General features: G+C 42.5%; 2 protein-coding genes across 16 annotated transcripts in view; one reads left to right on the plus strand and one right to left on the minus strand.

The window, feature by feature from the left end:
- The window catches only part of br (broad-complex core protein), a 77,303-nt gene extending 74,113 nt beyond the window's left edge, over positions 1–3,190 (minus strand). For 4 of the 13 annotated variants that reach the window (XM_069133365.1, XM_069133364.1, XM_069133363.1 and 1 more), the window contains exons 1-2: positions 3,076–3,190; positions 1,336–2,493 (exon numbers count right to left, since the gene is read on the minus strand). The gene's annotated coding sequence lies outside the window, so the exon portion shown is untranslated. Of the gene's footprint in view, positions 1–1,335; positions 2,494–2,782; positions 2,840–3,036 lie in introns of those variants that run through there. The other 9 variants (XM_069133367.1, XM_069133370.1, XM_069133369.1 and 6 more) reach the window with 7 other exon arrangements.
- Positions 1–16,199, plus strand: part of LOC124213269 (uncharacterized) — a 96,301-nt gene that overhangs the window by 31,595 nt on the left and 48,507 nt on the right. The window contains exons 1-3 of one of the 3 annotated variants that reach the window (XM_069133371.1): positions 3,950–4,011; positions 5,503–5,743; positions 6,605–6,817. The exons of the other annotated variants lie outside the window; for them this stretch is intronic. Coding sequence (XP_068989472.1) covers positions 6,768–6,817 — 50 coding nt within the window. The 5' untranslated portion in view covers positions 3,950–4,011; positions 5,503–5,743; positions 6,605–6,767. Of the gene's footprint in view, positions 1–3,949; positions 4,012–5,502; positions 5,744–6,604; positions 6,818–16,199 lie in introns of those variants that run through there. 3 annotated transcript variants of the gene reach the window in all.

The raw sequence follows: 16,199 nt of genomic DNA on the forward strand, positions 1-16,199 counted from the left end.
ATATACCTTGTGCATAAAATCTTGTTTATCGGACGATTATCCAGACGTGCTTTTGCGTGTGCAGAACCATTAGGTAAGACGCTTACGTCCGAATCATGCCTATATATATATATACGTATATGCTGTCATTATGCGTGCAGAAGATTGGTCGTATAGGTAAGTATGTACGTAAGATATATATATACATATATGTATATATATAGAAAACTATATGTATCTGACCACGAATGCACACATCGCGACAGCAGATGTCCACGCAGGCATATAATGTAAACATTTATTTATAAGACTCGCGGAAGGGGTTTTCTTTTTTTTTTTTTTTTTTCTTTCCTTTTTCGCTCTACAAACGTGTACGTTTCATACGTTCTGTTGGCCGCGTATTTCCATCGTTGCATTCGCGCTTGCGCGCTCGTCCGTGTATCTCTACGCGCTGCGTTTGTTTATTAAAATTATTACACTCGCGATACGTGTCCGCATACGAGTAGGTGGAACGTTGACTTAGCGAATAGAAAATAATTCGTAAGATATACGGGTTTGCCGAAAATAGTTAATTAGCATCGGTCATTGTCGGACGTTCACCGCGAGGAGTGTATAAAAATAAGAAACAAACGTTGAACCGAAACCACGTGACGGATCTGAAATTCTTTGGGACGACTGTTGCAGGTGAGGAAATACGAGCATACCTGCGGGTACATACCGACGTTCGAAAGGTTTACGCTACAAAGCGCGTATCGAAGATCGGGAAACAGCCGCAGCGACAGCTACGAAAACGAAACGAGTGTTTACAGTTACGCAACGATTCGCGAACTCCGATCTACGCGCAATGTCGAAAATTACGCTCACCGTCGTCAATTACTACAGAGAAGCCTCGGAGAATTCGAGGGTCGCCTAGGTTAGCCAGGCTAGATAAATAGCGTCGGTTGCGGGCCGGGTGGCGTAACAGTCTGCGGGACGTCTGGCCGGCATAGGAAGCACCGAGGTCCGGTGGGTATAGAACCGAGCGCGACAAAAGGCGAGCGCCGACATTCACCTCGTCTAGCGATCGTCTAGCCGAAGCGGTACCAGTGCCCCACTCTCGATTCGAGCCGGCCCGCGCTGCGTTTTCCAACGCGCTCCGACTAACGCACGTGCACGCGGCGCCCGCATAGACGACGCGTTTTGCCAACGAATGTCACGCTAAGGAGCGCGCGGCGCGTGAATGCACGCGTGAGTCTCGCGTCTCTCGGTGCGGACACTCTCTGCTACTCGAGAGCCGCGAAGGCCACGGGCGTCCGCCGCGTGACGTCACGGCGTGTGTGTAGGTGCGTGCATACGTGCATACGTGCGTAGGCCTACCTTGCGCGATGCTCGTAGATGGAAAAGAAGCAATGTGCTCTCCGCTCCTGCTGGCGTTGCCGCGTCCTTGCGCCTCGGTGCCAGGCGCGCTCCCGTGCAGCTATTGAGTCGTTTAAGTCTCCCGCTCTTCGCCTCTCGGTATTTTGCCGTCTGTCTCTCCTCTCGCTCTCGTCTCCAGTAACGAAAAGCGATACGACAAATTCTCTTCTTCTCCTTGTTTTCTATCTCTAGTCTCTAGGCGTCGCTGTGCAGCGTCTGCGGCCGTCTAACGAGCACTCGGAATTCCCGCAGTCGTCCGCCCATCGCCGAATTTAGTTGGCGGTTCTTTTTGCCTCTCCTTCCTTTTTGCTTCTTTTTTTTTTATTTTTTTTTTTATTTTTTGTTTTCGTTTCTCTTTATTCTTTCCTCCTCAACTTTTTTCAACTTTTTTTTTCTCTTTTATCTCGCCGGCAGGTTACGTTACGTTGCGTTGCGTTGCGTTAGGTTAGGTTAGGTTAGATTAGGTTAGTTTGTCAACTGTTTTCGTTTACTCGATTGCCGCCGACGCTTCACTCATACACGCGCATGTCACCACTCTTTTTCAACTTCCGTTCAAAACTCCCGGGACACCCCTCGCCGTTGCAGTTCGAACCGTTCCTTCTTCCGAGTCTTTCACGACTAGTTCGAATCGCACTCCGAACGAATTCTACAAGTACTTCCCTCCTGCTTTTTCTCCTCGTTGTTTTCTTCTCCTTCTCTTCTCCTTCGCGAGCAGTGTTTCCGGGGTAATCCGGACGAACAAGCGACTAAAGGTAGAACAAAACCACCGAAAAACCGAACGAACGAACCGGTATATGTGCAGCGAACGTTGATAACAACAGCTGGTCTTGCGTCAAAGTTCAACGGTTTGGTTCGAAACTTGTGCGGCGATTGAAACTGCGGAGCACGTCTTTGACGAACGATTGAACGTTTTTCACCAACGATGTTTGTAACAATAAAAAAACAAAACGAAACAAACAGTCCGACGAACAATGAGATTATGTTTAAACTGTTGCAGTCTTGTTGTTCTTGTTGTATTATTGTGATCTGTTTACGTTGTTTCTCCCTCGGTTTTCTTCCTCTCTTCTTTCTTTTACAATTCTCTACTACTCTCCTTCCTTCTTTTGACTTTTAACTTTTCTGAATAACGATCAAATTCCCGCGTGTTACGTATATACAATTATAACAAATTCCTCGCGCGCAATTTCCGTAATTTTAAATTACGTACTCGCGATACGTTATTTCTACCACTTTTCTACACGCATCTACCGGTATTTACACACGTTTATACTATACTAATACGTACGTATATACCTACATATATAGATATATATATATATATATACACACACACATTTATATATGTATAAAAGGGAATGCAAGACGCAGATGTAGGCACATGTATAATATATATTGACAGAAATCTCACGTTTGCGAAGGAAGACGTATAATATCTGAATTGCAGCATATACGTATACGCGTGTATCTAGGTACGCAAGGTACGTACATACTTAGATACATATGTACATATATATACATATATATATATATATATGTATTTACACACATATGTATCCGCCTATCTAGGCATATATGTATATGTATATATATTTATATATATATGTATATGTATGTATGTACGTATATATATATATGTATATATATATATGTATATGTATATACAGTCAGGCCGCACGGAGAAACGATAAGTAAAGTATAAACTTGGAATTAAGAAGCGGTGATCGTTATTCGCCGATGACACCAGCCGCCAACCTTGTGGCACAGCTTGGACACGGGACTACCTAGTCGTAGAATGATTGGGAACGCAACTGGGCAAATCGCTGCGTCCGCGCGCGGGTTGGCCGGCCAAGCGCCTCTCCCATGCAGTTTTTCGGGCGTGTTTCTGTGTTGGTGAGGAGAGCCGCCGAGGAGGCAAAGTGTATAGTTACCGAAATGGGTAACCCTGTGGAACCACTTTTTATTGAGTGTCGCAAAATTCATAGGAACCTCCGAAGAGAGAGAGAGAGAGAGAGAGAGAGAGGGAGCGAGAGGAACGGCGGGGCAGGGTGGGGGGGGCGGAGGGGTGGGGAGGAGGAGGTCGACTTGACGGCGAAACGAGGCAAGGAGGGGCGGCGGAACCGAGCCGGAGTGGAGGGGATTCAGGGGAGTGTAACTCACTCGCGGGATATTCTCTCTTCCTCCTCTTCACCTCGGCATCGAGGGCTCGACGGTGTTCCTCCTTCCCCTCCCTCTCCCACCCCCGACATCTTCGCCCTTCTCGCGCCACCTCGCCCCTCGTTGCGGGTCCTCGCCAATTCTTTCCTTCCCTTCCCCCCCCCCCCCCCCATCCCTCCTCGCCGCCGCCCCTCCTCCCGCGTCTCATCTCAGCGCCGCGGCGGAACCTCTTTTTTCCTCCCTCCTTCCCTCGCCCTCACCCACCCACCTCCCTCCGTCCTTTTTCGCGCGTCCCACCATCCCTGCAACGGCAGCCACCCGGCTCGCTCTTTCCGCCAACCTCCCCCCCCCCCCCCCTTCCTTCGACGAAAACCCCGACATCACCGCGGGACCCCGCCGTCGTTGCCCCGGACGGCATTTAGCCTGTGCATAGCCAAACTTACGTACAGTTAGCTGCGCGTCAAACAGTAGGCAGAGGCAGAGGTAACGCTGATTTTTCACCATCGCCTGGGCTTTTGGCGGGGCTTCGACTGACCGACGCACGAACTTTACGAGCTAGGCGCTGGACGCGCGATTACAGTCTTATGTGTGCGCGACGGACGAATGCACTCACACCAGATCCCACTTCTAAGATCTGCGACTGTTTTCTTTTTTTTTTTTTCTCTTTTTTATTTTTCTTTTTTTCTCCGTATCATAGCCGTGCGATACATACACGCATACGCGTACACGCGTTGCCAGCGACTGTACGTACGACAGCGTTATTTCACATTGTATACGCAGCTTGCATACTGTAATATCACGCTAGTTTTACATTCTATTTCATACCTACGTATACATGTACGTAATAACGAGCGTTTTAGACACTGTGTTTGAATTCCTTGAACGTTCGAAACGCGTGTGTACCACGTTGGTGTGTGCGTACGTGTAAGGTATACGCGTATGTACGTGCCTGCGTGGCGACGATGCGGTGGAACGCTGTCGTATCGTACGAATGGCACCCCGATACGTATTTATTACGTACATACGTAGGTGTGCGCGCGCGCTTGCATCGAGATTAATAAATATAATATGCGAGTATCGGTGAGTGAGTATTGTATCTTTCGACGTATCTTTCTCCTTTTGTTTTCCTGCTTTTCAATCTCCTCTCGTTTTGCTTCGTTCCTTGAATTACAGCTTAACCCGACGCTGTTACGCATGTACGTACCTAAACGGAGGCTTAAAATCTTTGAACTTGCGTAGGACGGTTCTTGGGCGGTATTCGGAATTACCGAAGTCACACGGTGCGCTGTGCACTCCATCCACGGTATTTTATTTATTTTCTTCTTCACATTTCGTATACGGATCTTCGAATTACGTGCACGTCGAAGCAATCGTGTATCTGGATCATTCGCACAGAGAGAGAGATGAAAATGCTTAAGACAAGGATAACAAGGATAATCTATGCGACGTGTAAAATATGATACATGTACGTATATGTACGATGTACGTGATTTATTCGAGGCGGAATGCAGAAAATGGGCATTATATGCAGCGTCCTTGGATGCAGGAAGACGAGCTGCTGGATCGCGGCGGCGACCGTTTCCGTTAACGGTGCTTGACGTAGGTGGAATTAACCCTTTCCCGGTTCACATCCACACGTATCCGCATTATCCTGTAGCACACGCGGATGCACACGCGTGCCTGAAAATACTGCAGGTATACCCGCATGTACGTTGTACTGTATATTATACCCGGGGTCGATTTGTCTCGGGTGAAGCTTACGGCGAATAACCTGTGGGACGAGCTATCGCGTTACGATATTCGAAAACGTTCGAATTAATTCCCGTTTTGTTTTTTGCTTTTTCTCAGAGCGGTGAGAATTTTCAAACGAAAATTCAAAATTTAAAAAAAAAAAAAAAAAAAAAAAAAAAAGGACTGAAAACTTACAACGAAAATGCCTGAATGATACGAGATTTCCACCGATTTCTGAAACAGACAGACACGGCCTTCACCTCTGCCGCTGCTGCTGCTGCTGCTGCTGTTGCAAGGAATCGCGCGTAGCTGATGCGAGTTTAGGTTGGGTGACGTGGGCGTTCCAACTGACTCACCAGCTGGATCCCTAAGCGCCTCGTCAACATCCTAACGTAGTTCCAGGCCCGGGAGGAACGGACAAGCGCAAATAGATTTCAAGGCCCCCGACAAGTTGCGGAAAAACAAGAAAAAAATAAAGAAAAAGGTAAACAAAAGGATGGACCGAAGAAAAAACGAAAACATATTACCTACGAAGAGAAAAGGAAAGATAAAAAAACATCAAAATATACCAAAATCTTTTCCTCCTACACATACGTAACTTGTTTATGCACTTTGTTTAAATGTGTGCACGAGTACGTGGGTGATATGTATGAACAAGAAGAAAATTACGTGTTTTCAACGCACGATGCGCAGATCGTTTATTATACATTATCCACGGTGCATTGTGCATAATAGCAAAAATACGTTTCCCAGAAAATTAGAAAGTTCCTAATTCTCCGTTGTAAATTTCAGACTTATCGAGTAAATATTCGACTCTCGAACTAACCGGGAAAAAAAATTGTTTTCCACAGAATCAAGACGAGAAACTGCAGTTCGTCATTCTTTCGCTATTTTGGACCTTGAATACGATCGAGATGAATCTCACAATCAGTGGGACGATGCGACAAAAATGTTTTAGTATTATTTTGCAACGAGCGCAAAATCGTGGCCAATTTTCTCAGCGACATAGTGCAAGTAGTTTTCGAGTGTAGATATCAACGTGAATTGAAAGCTTGTCATTCGACATTGTTTGTAAACACGAAATTTCGTCAGATAACAAACTGGTAAAACCCGTCAAGCTCACCGAAATTTTTCAACGTACGTCAAATTTAAAAAATAAAAATTCATTTTAGGTTGGGAAAATTTGCGAAAATTTCAGAACGGACACGTTATAATAATTGGGAGTTTTCTTAGCGGTTTAGCCAGGCTCAACGTAGGCGTGATGAAGAAATTAATATGTTACAGGCAATTAGCGGAGCATTTCGGGTGCTTTCCGCCACCCTTGTAATAAATTTCGCCGTTGCAGGTCGGCTGCAGTCTGCAACCCCTTTCTCAGACCTGAAACGACAGTTTCCCGGTATACGTGAAACGCGGCGGGCCGAGATCAAGGTGAAGTTCGAGTACCTGTTGCCTTCACACCCCCGCTGATGTATCGCTCGCTGCATATACGCTGCAGCTGCTGATGCCAGATGTACCTTAAACACCCGATACACTTGTATCCGACCCACCAGGTATTAACGTACGTATGTGTAATAAGGGTGGTGCGAAAAATAAAGTTGTTTTTTTCACTCTTACCCCGTGACATGTTTGTGTTTCATAGAAAAACTACCCTACAAGCTCAAGTACAACAGGTCGCTCTTTAAATCCGTATTTCCCGTTCATTTGACATGGAAAAATTTCTCTTTTCGTTTAAACTTAAAATACTCGCAATTTATTGAATATCTTTTTAATTAATACGCATGGATGCTTCAAGCTGATTCCCCAAGCTCTCCAAATCTCTGTAATACAGCGTAGTTATCATCGTTGGAACTCGTTACAGTCACCCAAAGACTACCGATATACCGGTTACTCATTCCGATTCGATTTCCTCCTTACAGGATATCGCAAAGTCGGCAGGCATAGATTTTTAAGTATCTATTTTTTTTGGTTTTTTTGTTGCATTAGAATATCGAATAATTTATGATTACAGCTTCAAACAATCAAGACCATTACCGAATTGTTATTTCGTTGTTGTTTGATCACAGACCTCGATCACTCTCGATTCCCATTCGGTTATTGCTCCATTTGCACCAAACATATCGTAGATAATATATCCATATTATAATATAACTGATGTTGGCAAGCGGGCAAAAAATTGACAAATTGACGGCTGCGTCAAATTTTCAACTAACGTTTCAATGCACATGACACGTATGCCTACTTGCGACGTGTAGGTGTTGCGCAGCGTTTCACTTAATGTTAGTCAAAGAATGCGACGGTGCAGCTGCCGCGGATATAGGTTACATATGTATCTGCATATAACATATACCGACGTATCTACGTACATACGTTTCATAGGTACATAAATATGTGAATATATTTGGGTCAGTCAGTCACGCGGCACATAATCGAAGAGTGGAAAGAACTACAAATTTATATGCAAATAAATATTATACACATCTACACGTATGCGATAATTATACACATACATAGATTAATTTCCTCCATATATTTCTCTTGTACAGAAAAACGACTCGCGATTTATACAAAATATCACGGATAGTCCATAGATAAAAGCTTAATATTTAAACACGGAAATTCGATCAAGAGATAGACATTTTCTTAATTAGAAAATTATCGTAACTTATTAATGATTTATCCAGCCACAAAATATCCGTGTAATATATTCGCACTTTTGATCGTCAGATAGTTATATTCGCGGAGAAGAAAAAGAAAGAGGAGGAAAAAAAAAAATGGTAAAGAAAACGAAAATAAGACGTGACATTTGCTAATTTAGGAGGATAAGGTAAATCATCCATCTGTACAAACACGTCGTTATATTATGTTATATAGATCAGGAACATGTGCCGTAATTCATTGAATGTCAAATATGAATTTCTTTTTTTATTCCTTTCAATTTCAGTCAAATAATAACAATAATAATAATAGTAATAGTAACCAACGAGTAGTAGAAAAAGGAAAAGAAATTGCGGCAAATGATATTTTTGTTCCTATACCAGGACTATTTGTATATTTAATAAATTTGAGATACATGCCTCAATTGTATCTGGTTTAAGGATACAGATGCGGTAAAAAAACGAGTAAAATAGATGAATAAATAAGAGAAATCCATACCCGATTAAAAAACGTAGTTTCGCGTGGCGGAGGGGCTTCAAGATAAGGGTTCGATTAATATTAATAACGATAGTGGTGAAAGGAAGTGAATAAAAAAAAAATCAACGACTGGGTAGAAAATTTTTTTGCCGTTGCTTAAAGTCACCCAAAGACAGTTTGATCGGATCATTATTACAAATCTTTTACCGTGGAACAAAAAAAGTGAAAATTAAGACCAGAAATAAAGTATAAAAAGCTGGATCAAAGAATTCAGAACGTACTCGTATACGTGTACCGTGCAAATGTGCAAATAACATGGTCATCGTGGAAATAAACGATTGGTTGTGGGATTGCGGTGAGGTGAGGGGGGCCGTGTGCGCGTTAATTTTTGGCGTTATACGCGTGTTGTTGACGGTATTGAAATAACTTGTCGAAAGAATGCACAAATATACCGCTCAGAGAGAGAGGTAAGGAATGGAGGAGGAGGAGGAGGAGGAGGAGGAGGAGGATGGCCACGTCACGTTGGAACTTGTCCACGAGTGCCGAAACGCTTTTTGAACCGCAACGGTCTAAAGCAGCGAGCAAATGACCGCCTCTGCAACAACTCGGTGCACTATCCATCTCCTTCTCTTTTTCTCTCTCTCTCTCTCTCGCCGAGTTATCCTCCCATCCGGCCGAGGGCAAAGGAGCAGCTATTCTGATTCTCTAAAAATAAATTCTAAGGACAACGGGATAATAGAATAGTGTCCTGCCGAGACCTGAGAGGAGCTGACGTTGCGACGTCGAAACTGGTTCCTGTCGGTTAGACGTACCTATGTACGAGTACAACATACCTTTTTCATTCGAAGATTTTACCACCGCGAATATACAACGATCATCCACGTATGCACGGTTTTTTTCTCTTCTACTTTCTTCCCGTCGTTTCTTCATCTCTAGATTTTTACTCATCTTCGTCTTGGAGTGAAAATAACGCGCAGCCTGATCTTTATCACATCTTGAGTTTGATGGATTTTTCTTTTTTCGAAACAGTAAAGCAAAAAAGACGAGAATTGTCCGAATTTAATCTAACAATTCTTTTTCTATAATAATGAAAAAGAAAACGGCGAAAAATTATCATCACCATTCGTATAATAAAGTGTAGAAATTATTGTCGAGAATGAAGTTTCATTTTCACGCAAAGTGCAGCGTAAGAATGTCAGCTGTGAGTTTGTACGGGCGAAAATCTAGGAACGAGCCGCTTGGGTCAGGAAATATGTAATACTGAGAGTGAAATCCGAGCGTCCGAATCTTTCGTTTCACGCTCAGGCATCGTATGAACATTTCGCGGTGAGATCACCGGGGATAAATTAGTAGCACGGATTACTATTAGGTATGCTGCATGTGTTTGATACAGTGCGACACTTGCCGATGCCCGCGGCACGTTTTTCTTATCGAGTTTATGTACGAGGATAAACTTCCGGTGGGATTTAGTTGCGGGATTGTAAATACGGAGAAAAGTTTGAATTACCTGGGAATTTGACGATGATAAATCGGTGGAATATGATTTTGAGAATGAGCGATGAACGATTTGGGAGAAAGTTTTCATTCGAACTCAATAGGGTTTCAAATTTGAACTTTTGTGCGAACCTTAATTTGGAGTAATATCATTGTTTGAAGTATTTTTTTATTGCAAGAAAAAGTTTTAAAAAAAATTTCAAGAAATTATGCTCTTTTGTTGAAACACCTTTAAAAAATACAACTTTCAATTCTTTTTAGGGGAAGTTTGGTTCGCATAGAAAAAAAGGATATATCGTTGAGGTAAATTTGAAACCCTATTGATTTCAAACGAAGATCGTCAATATTTGCCGAGGAAGTACTATTAAAAAAAATTACAATATCCATTTGAATCTGTGTATAAAATGTTCTCAAAGTTACAAACAATTCATGAAAATCACTAAAATACCGTAGTCTTAAACCCATTTCCCCCCTGAAGAGAGGGAAGAAAATCCTCTGACTCATTCTTTGGGTCAAAGTAAACTTTTCCAAAGTTCGAACTTGTTAGAATTTTCGAGCCTTCCCAAATAAATCGATCAACCACTTAACAAACCCTTATACGCAGAGTTCTACCAGTAACATACGTGTATCTGGTCTAGTTTGTTTACACTTCAGAGATATATTCCTGATATTCCCCAGGGACGCTAATAAAATCCGCTTACGAACGCGCTCGGTCTCGATTCCATCTGTACCTACTCGAAACTGTCGTACAATTTTTTTGTTGAACCCAAAACGTTCAATATTCCATTTACATAATAACCTGAAAGCTATAATAATCCCCTGTTGAATATTACGAATTTTTCGATCGACGCCAACAGTTTCGTTATCTACAAATTATTGACCCAGCAACCAGTTTTGCACCCGTAATTGTGATTAGCAACATTTTTCCGTTTCACCAATTTGCAGTTCACCTGAACTTTCCTTCGTACAAAACACCGTGCACGACGAAACAGCAGAAACGGATCATCGACAAATACAGTTAAATCAGCGATATACACACAATTCTACCATGCAATGTTGGTTTTGATTTTAAGTAGAATTTGTCTAGCGAAAAATATCACCTATCCCACCCTCTCCGACACGTTCATTTTTCATCCACCTTATCCCTGCTCATCCGCATGTTATCCATCAAATTAATCCTATTCTGTTCCGTTCTATTCTATTCTATTCTATTCCTTTCGTTTCAATTCCGGGTACGATACGGCCCTGGAGGATCCGAGGCTCTTGGACTCTCGACTAGCGGATCGGAGGATCCAGGATCCCAGATCCGTGCAGGACTAGCCGTCGGAGGGCCATGAACCCCGAAACAGGTTGCCCCCTTGGACGTTCACCTCCACGTGGGCAAGCCAACTGCTCCCTCCTGTCCTTTGCCCCCCGCTCTCCTCGCGGCCCTGGAGGGCCTTCCCCCCTCGCCCCTTCCCCCCTCGCCCCTCGCCCCTCACCCCCACCCCCGCCACGCCGCCCCTCGAAAGCTCGGGATCCTCGCGATCCGACACGCGAGAGCGCGAGTTCACACACAACGCAACACGGGGAGAGATGGTGTTGTATAGAGCCGACCCGATGCACCCGACACCCCGAGAAAAGGGGTATTAGATAATCTCTCGCGTTAAAAATCCGAACGCCTCGGGCGAGCCGCGAATTCCTTCGATATTGTTAACTGGTTCCTCGGCTCTTTCATGCTGCAGGTTAATTTGGCAAAAGTTGCGGGGGAGGGAGGTTTTAGAAATTTTTGAAAATTTTTTTTTTTGCTCCTCCTTGCAGCCACAGGCAACTTTCGTATGACGCTGTGTCGTTTTTTATTTTTGAAAACAATACACAATTATTCAAAGGACCCCGCAGAATCTTTATGAAAATTGACTCCCGGACGAATTCGCTGAATTTTCGATCTGTCAATTTCATTGCGCACATATTATTTTTGTACTGTTTTTTTTTTTTTTTTTTTTTTTTTTTGTTTTCACGAAGTTCAGGCGGTTTGAAATTTCATTACTACAGCCCAGCTAAAAATGTACACGTGTAATCATGTAATATTGTAATATGTACGTCGACTGCGGTGGCATGAAATAATCTTGTCGGGTGAGTTCCGATCTAACGAAATTTTCGTAATTTTGCTGAAGGTTGTGGTATATTTTTGAGCCGACGAAAAAGTTTACCGAAAGACGTTTCATCGCGCCGATATGATTAAATATTCTTATCGCAATTATTTCTACGTAATTATAGAATATACGCGAGCATCTCTAAATGAATAATTTTTACAAAATTGTACGCAACGGAATTGTAGAATCAAATCTGGTCAGAAGCATCTTAGATGTTTTCTCGAATTTCCAGCATTCTTTAATTCTGTAATTATCACGAGCACGTAAAGACTCGGTTGCAAATGTTGTAACGATATTTTTTTTAATCCACCGAGTGAAATTACTATTCTTTGTTAGTGTACAGTCCTTGAAAATTTGTATTTTTACCATAATAAAAAAAAATAAAAAATACATATATTTTTGGATACAGCGTGCAAATTAGCTTTGTAACCATAAAATCTAGTAGGTGGGTGTTCCTGTTCTTTTTAATCACGGTCACTCGTACTAGGTGTAATCTTTTCTTGTAACCATTGCGATAGTTTGATGTTGGCGCGGCGGTAAGTTCGTTTCGAAGCATTACTAAAATAAAAAAATGTAACAAACTGGACAAACGGATCTAATGTCGCAGTAACGAAAGAATATAGTATCGACAACTTCGATCTGCATGATAAGCAGTTACGTACTTGTACCTAATTTACATGTAATTTTAACAACATTCAAACCGTTATTTTAACCAAATCACCCGTTTTACTAAAATTTTCCAGTAATTCCACCAAACAAAATTTCTCTCAATTTCTCCAACGCCATTTGCCGCAGGTTTAAGATTATTACTTTAAAATTGAGGACCGAATTTCGCGCAAGTTGGCGAGCAAATTTCCTTGCACAAGTATCGTCGGCCGGTTGGGTCAACCGCACGAGCTTTTCTTCGAGTTCCTAACCCTTGTACAATGTGCAATAATATGCGCGATGACGACACCCGTGAAATCATATCCATACATTACAGTCAGGCCGTATAACACCTCAAAGCGCATCGCTTTGCAGAATATATCTTTCCTCTTTCCCTTTCCCCGTTTATATATTATACGTATATACTCGCCGAATGAAGTATATAAAAATATCGGTGCCAAGCGGGTGGAAAAATATTTGTCTAGGTTTGCTTTCTAAGCGTTGATAGAACGCGCGTTTGAACACTTCGCATACCGTCAGCAATTTCGCGCACGTACTTACGTGTACAAGTTATGCGCGAATTATGATCATCGTCGCACTATTTCGCAGTTATAATTATACGTATAATACATACGGTCTATATACGGAACGGCGGTTATTTGCAGTTATTCATTCCCACGATGCTTGTACAATTTAGGATCCTGGCGGTTAAAATTATCCATCGACGTCTTTTCGTGCGATAAAAATAATCGAATATTCGAGAGGAAAAACATGAAGGTAATATGCATGTCTATCTATAGATAGATACAGCGTAGAAAATATGCGCGTCAGACTTTTGTTTGGCAAATGTTCGTAAACGTGCATTTCCAGTTTTCCATATCGGTTGAAAGTCTTGTATATGTGTGTAATATTCTCAGAATTCGTCGACCACTCTTGTTACACGTGTAGTGGAAAAAAACACCTTCTAGAAATCATTAATCAATCCGTACGATTCCAGTGTGTTTTCTTCGTGTTTAATAATACCCAACGCGGTGTTCAAAGCGATTCAATGGATTTGTGTTAAGACGGTCAATTTTTTATCGATTTCATTATAAATGCTGGCATCGTTGATACAAAGCTTGTTAATAGTTTATTCTCCATTGGCATGGACTGTGAAACGTTTTCGTCCCGCAAGTAAAATTTATCACGACAACAATATTTTGCTTGGCAAAATTGAACCTCTGTGTCTTGGCTAAGTAAATATCGATCCATTCATTCACTGTAAAGTTACAATTTGTCGGCAAATAATAAAAATAGTTGACAATTATTCGAACCCGATTAGATATACGCGTATAACTAATAACATCCAGACATTTTCAACAATATAATACAACGATCTATTGTATATAGTTCGGAAGGAAGTTCTGGGCCAACATCTGGATTAAACACTTAGCTATAATTTTCGCCGTCGTGAGACGAAATCGCCTGTAGATTTTAGTCGGCACGTGTCAATGCGATATACGCACACGTATATGCTAATTGTAAGCTATATCCACGTGTCTGTCGTACCGCATAATTGCAGTGGTGGTGGTAGAGTGGCGCATGGCGGTGCTCGATAAGTACGATACCGCAAAACTATGAGCGACGACCAAGACGTAAAGCAAGATAAGTGACTGCTCATGCGACCATTTTCCTTATTTATTTATTCTTGTTTGTGGAATTCAGGAAAGCTACTCATATCCTGAAAATTGTAAAAAAAAAGGTGTGGACACGTGTCAAAAAACCACACATTGTTTTAACAATTCTCGGGATACGAGTAACTTTCCCGAATTCCGCTACAAAAGAGCGACGCACCGTTGAAAATCGAACCCATTCCGTTCGCTTATTTATTTAATATAGGAAAAAAAGGGTGAGTTTCCTCGGTCGGTAAGGGTGGGAGTACCGCATGACCTTAAGGAGGAACGAAGGGCGAAGAAACGCGCGCCGAATAGAATAAAAGCGCACGATGCAATCACGGCGACACACAACCCTTCGGAACTAAACAAAATAGTCCAATTTTGCGATTTTGATGCCGAATCGTCCGTCGGAACGAATCGAACCGAATTCTCGCCGCGAGTGAAATTCCCCTCCGGCACATCCGTCTGCCAAACGGGATTTGCAAATTCTGTTTCCGTCTTTGAGGGGGTATCGGAGAAAGGGGTCGCCGCCGTAAAGCGACAGTGAGACGTTTCCGGTTTCATCGCCGCTGCACCAGAATCGGTTATTATTCACGTGTATCGCACCACCGATTGTAAAGGCGCGGAAGTCAGTCGCTGCAACGTGTTTGCAACAAGTTCTACCGAGACGCAGGGAATTACGGTTTACAAATTTGCCAACTAATTCCGTTTCACGCGAATCACGTCCCACTTCCGCGTTAATCGCACGCGTCATAAATTACGCTCGGCCTCGTGAACTTTTTAAACAATCCACGATGTAAACGATATCGAAAGTTTATTGATATTGTCATTAAACGAATGTATCTGTATACTTCCGGGCGAAAGTCCAATTTTCAGTAATTACAATATCAGGGTCTCTAGCGATTGTTACAAAGGATGAAAATTCTTTCAGCATTTACGTTGATCAATATCCAGGAAATCTCTATAATGAAAATTTTTTCTTTAAATCGTATAGCTAAATCGGCTAACTCGATACGCGGAGTTTTTATCTTCAATCACTATCGAATTTTCATACAATTCAAAATCTTTCTACTTTCCACTCGTCGCATTGTGTCTTGTTTTTATCAAAGTTCCAGCTTTCTCGACAGCTGACATTTAGTCGCATAAGCATGAAAAAAACAAAAAAAAAAAAACAAAGCGACGCTGGTCAAGTTCTCTTTCGTCGATTTTCATCACTTCTCTTCTCGTGAGTAAAAAAAAAGGAAACGTAAGCTGCGTTTGACGGGGTGCTCTGGTCGATTTCAACGTTGACGTATACAATGTCTCCAAACATCTGAAAAAAGGCTCAACGGATCGATTCTGTGTGCAATTCTGACAAAAAACACTGGGATAAATTTTCATTCGACGCAGAAGTAAAGAAGCGACATGCTTTCTACGAAATCGCAATAGTAAATCAGCAGAAACATGTAAAATTTCTATATTTCTACGTCAAATGAAAATGCAAATGAAACCTACAACCGACGCGTACACACGACGTGCGTCCGAACCATCGAAACATTAAACGATTACTCAAATACAACGATGGCAGAGCGTTACAGGAGCTTATCAAGCCTTGAACTTGCAGCAGCTTGCGAGTGAAAAGCTCCGTTCTTTTTACCACCGGCAACAAGTCGCAAGGCTGATGTTTCGCCTTCTCGTCCATACCTGTAGACATACATGCATTCGCCAATGTAATTATTACCAGTCAGCTCTGCGAGGCTGCAATTGCAATCGTAATTGCTATATCGTACTGCCGGATTACGGTACCTACTCCGCATTCAATGCGCTTTTTTACCGACCACCATCACCGACGTTATCCACACGGTGCGTGCATTAGGCCTTTTCGTTTTTTCCCACCCCAGTA

This window comes from Neodiprion pinetum, chromosome 2, assembly GCF_021155775.2.
Source record: "Neodiprion pinetum isolate iyNeoPine1 chromosome 2, iyNeoPine1.2, whole genome shotgun sequence".
In the NCBI taxonomy this organism is placed as follows: Eukaryota; Metazoa; Arthropoda; class Insecta; order Hymenoptera; family Diprionidae; genus Neodiprion; species Neodiprion pinetum.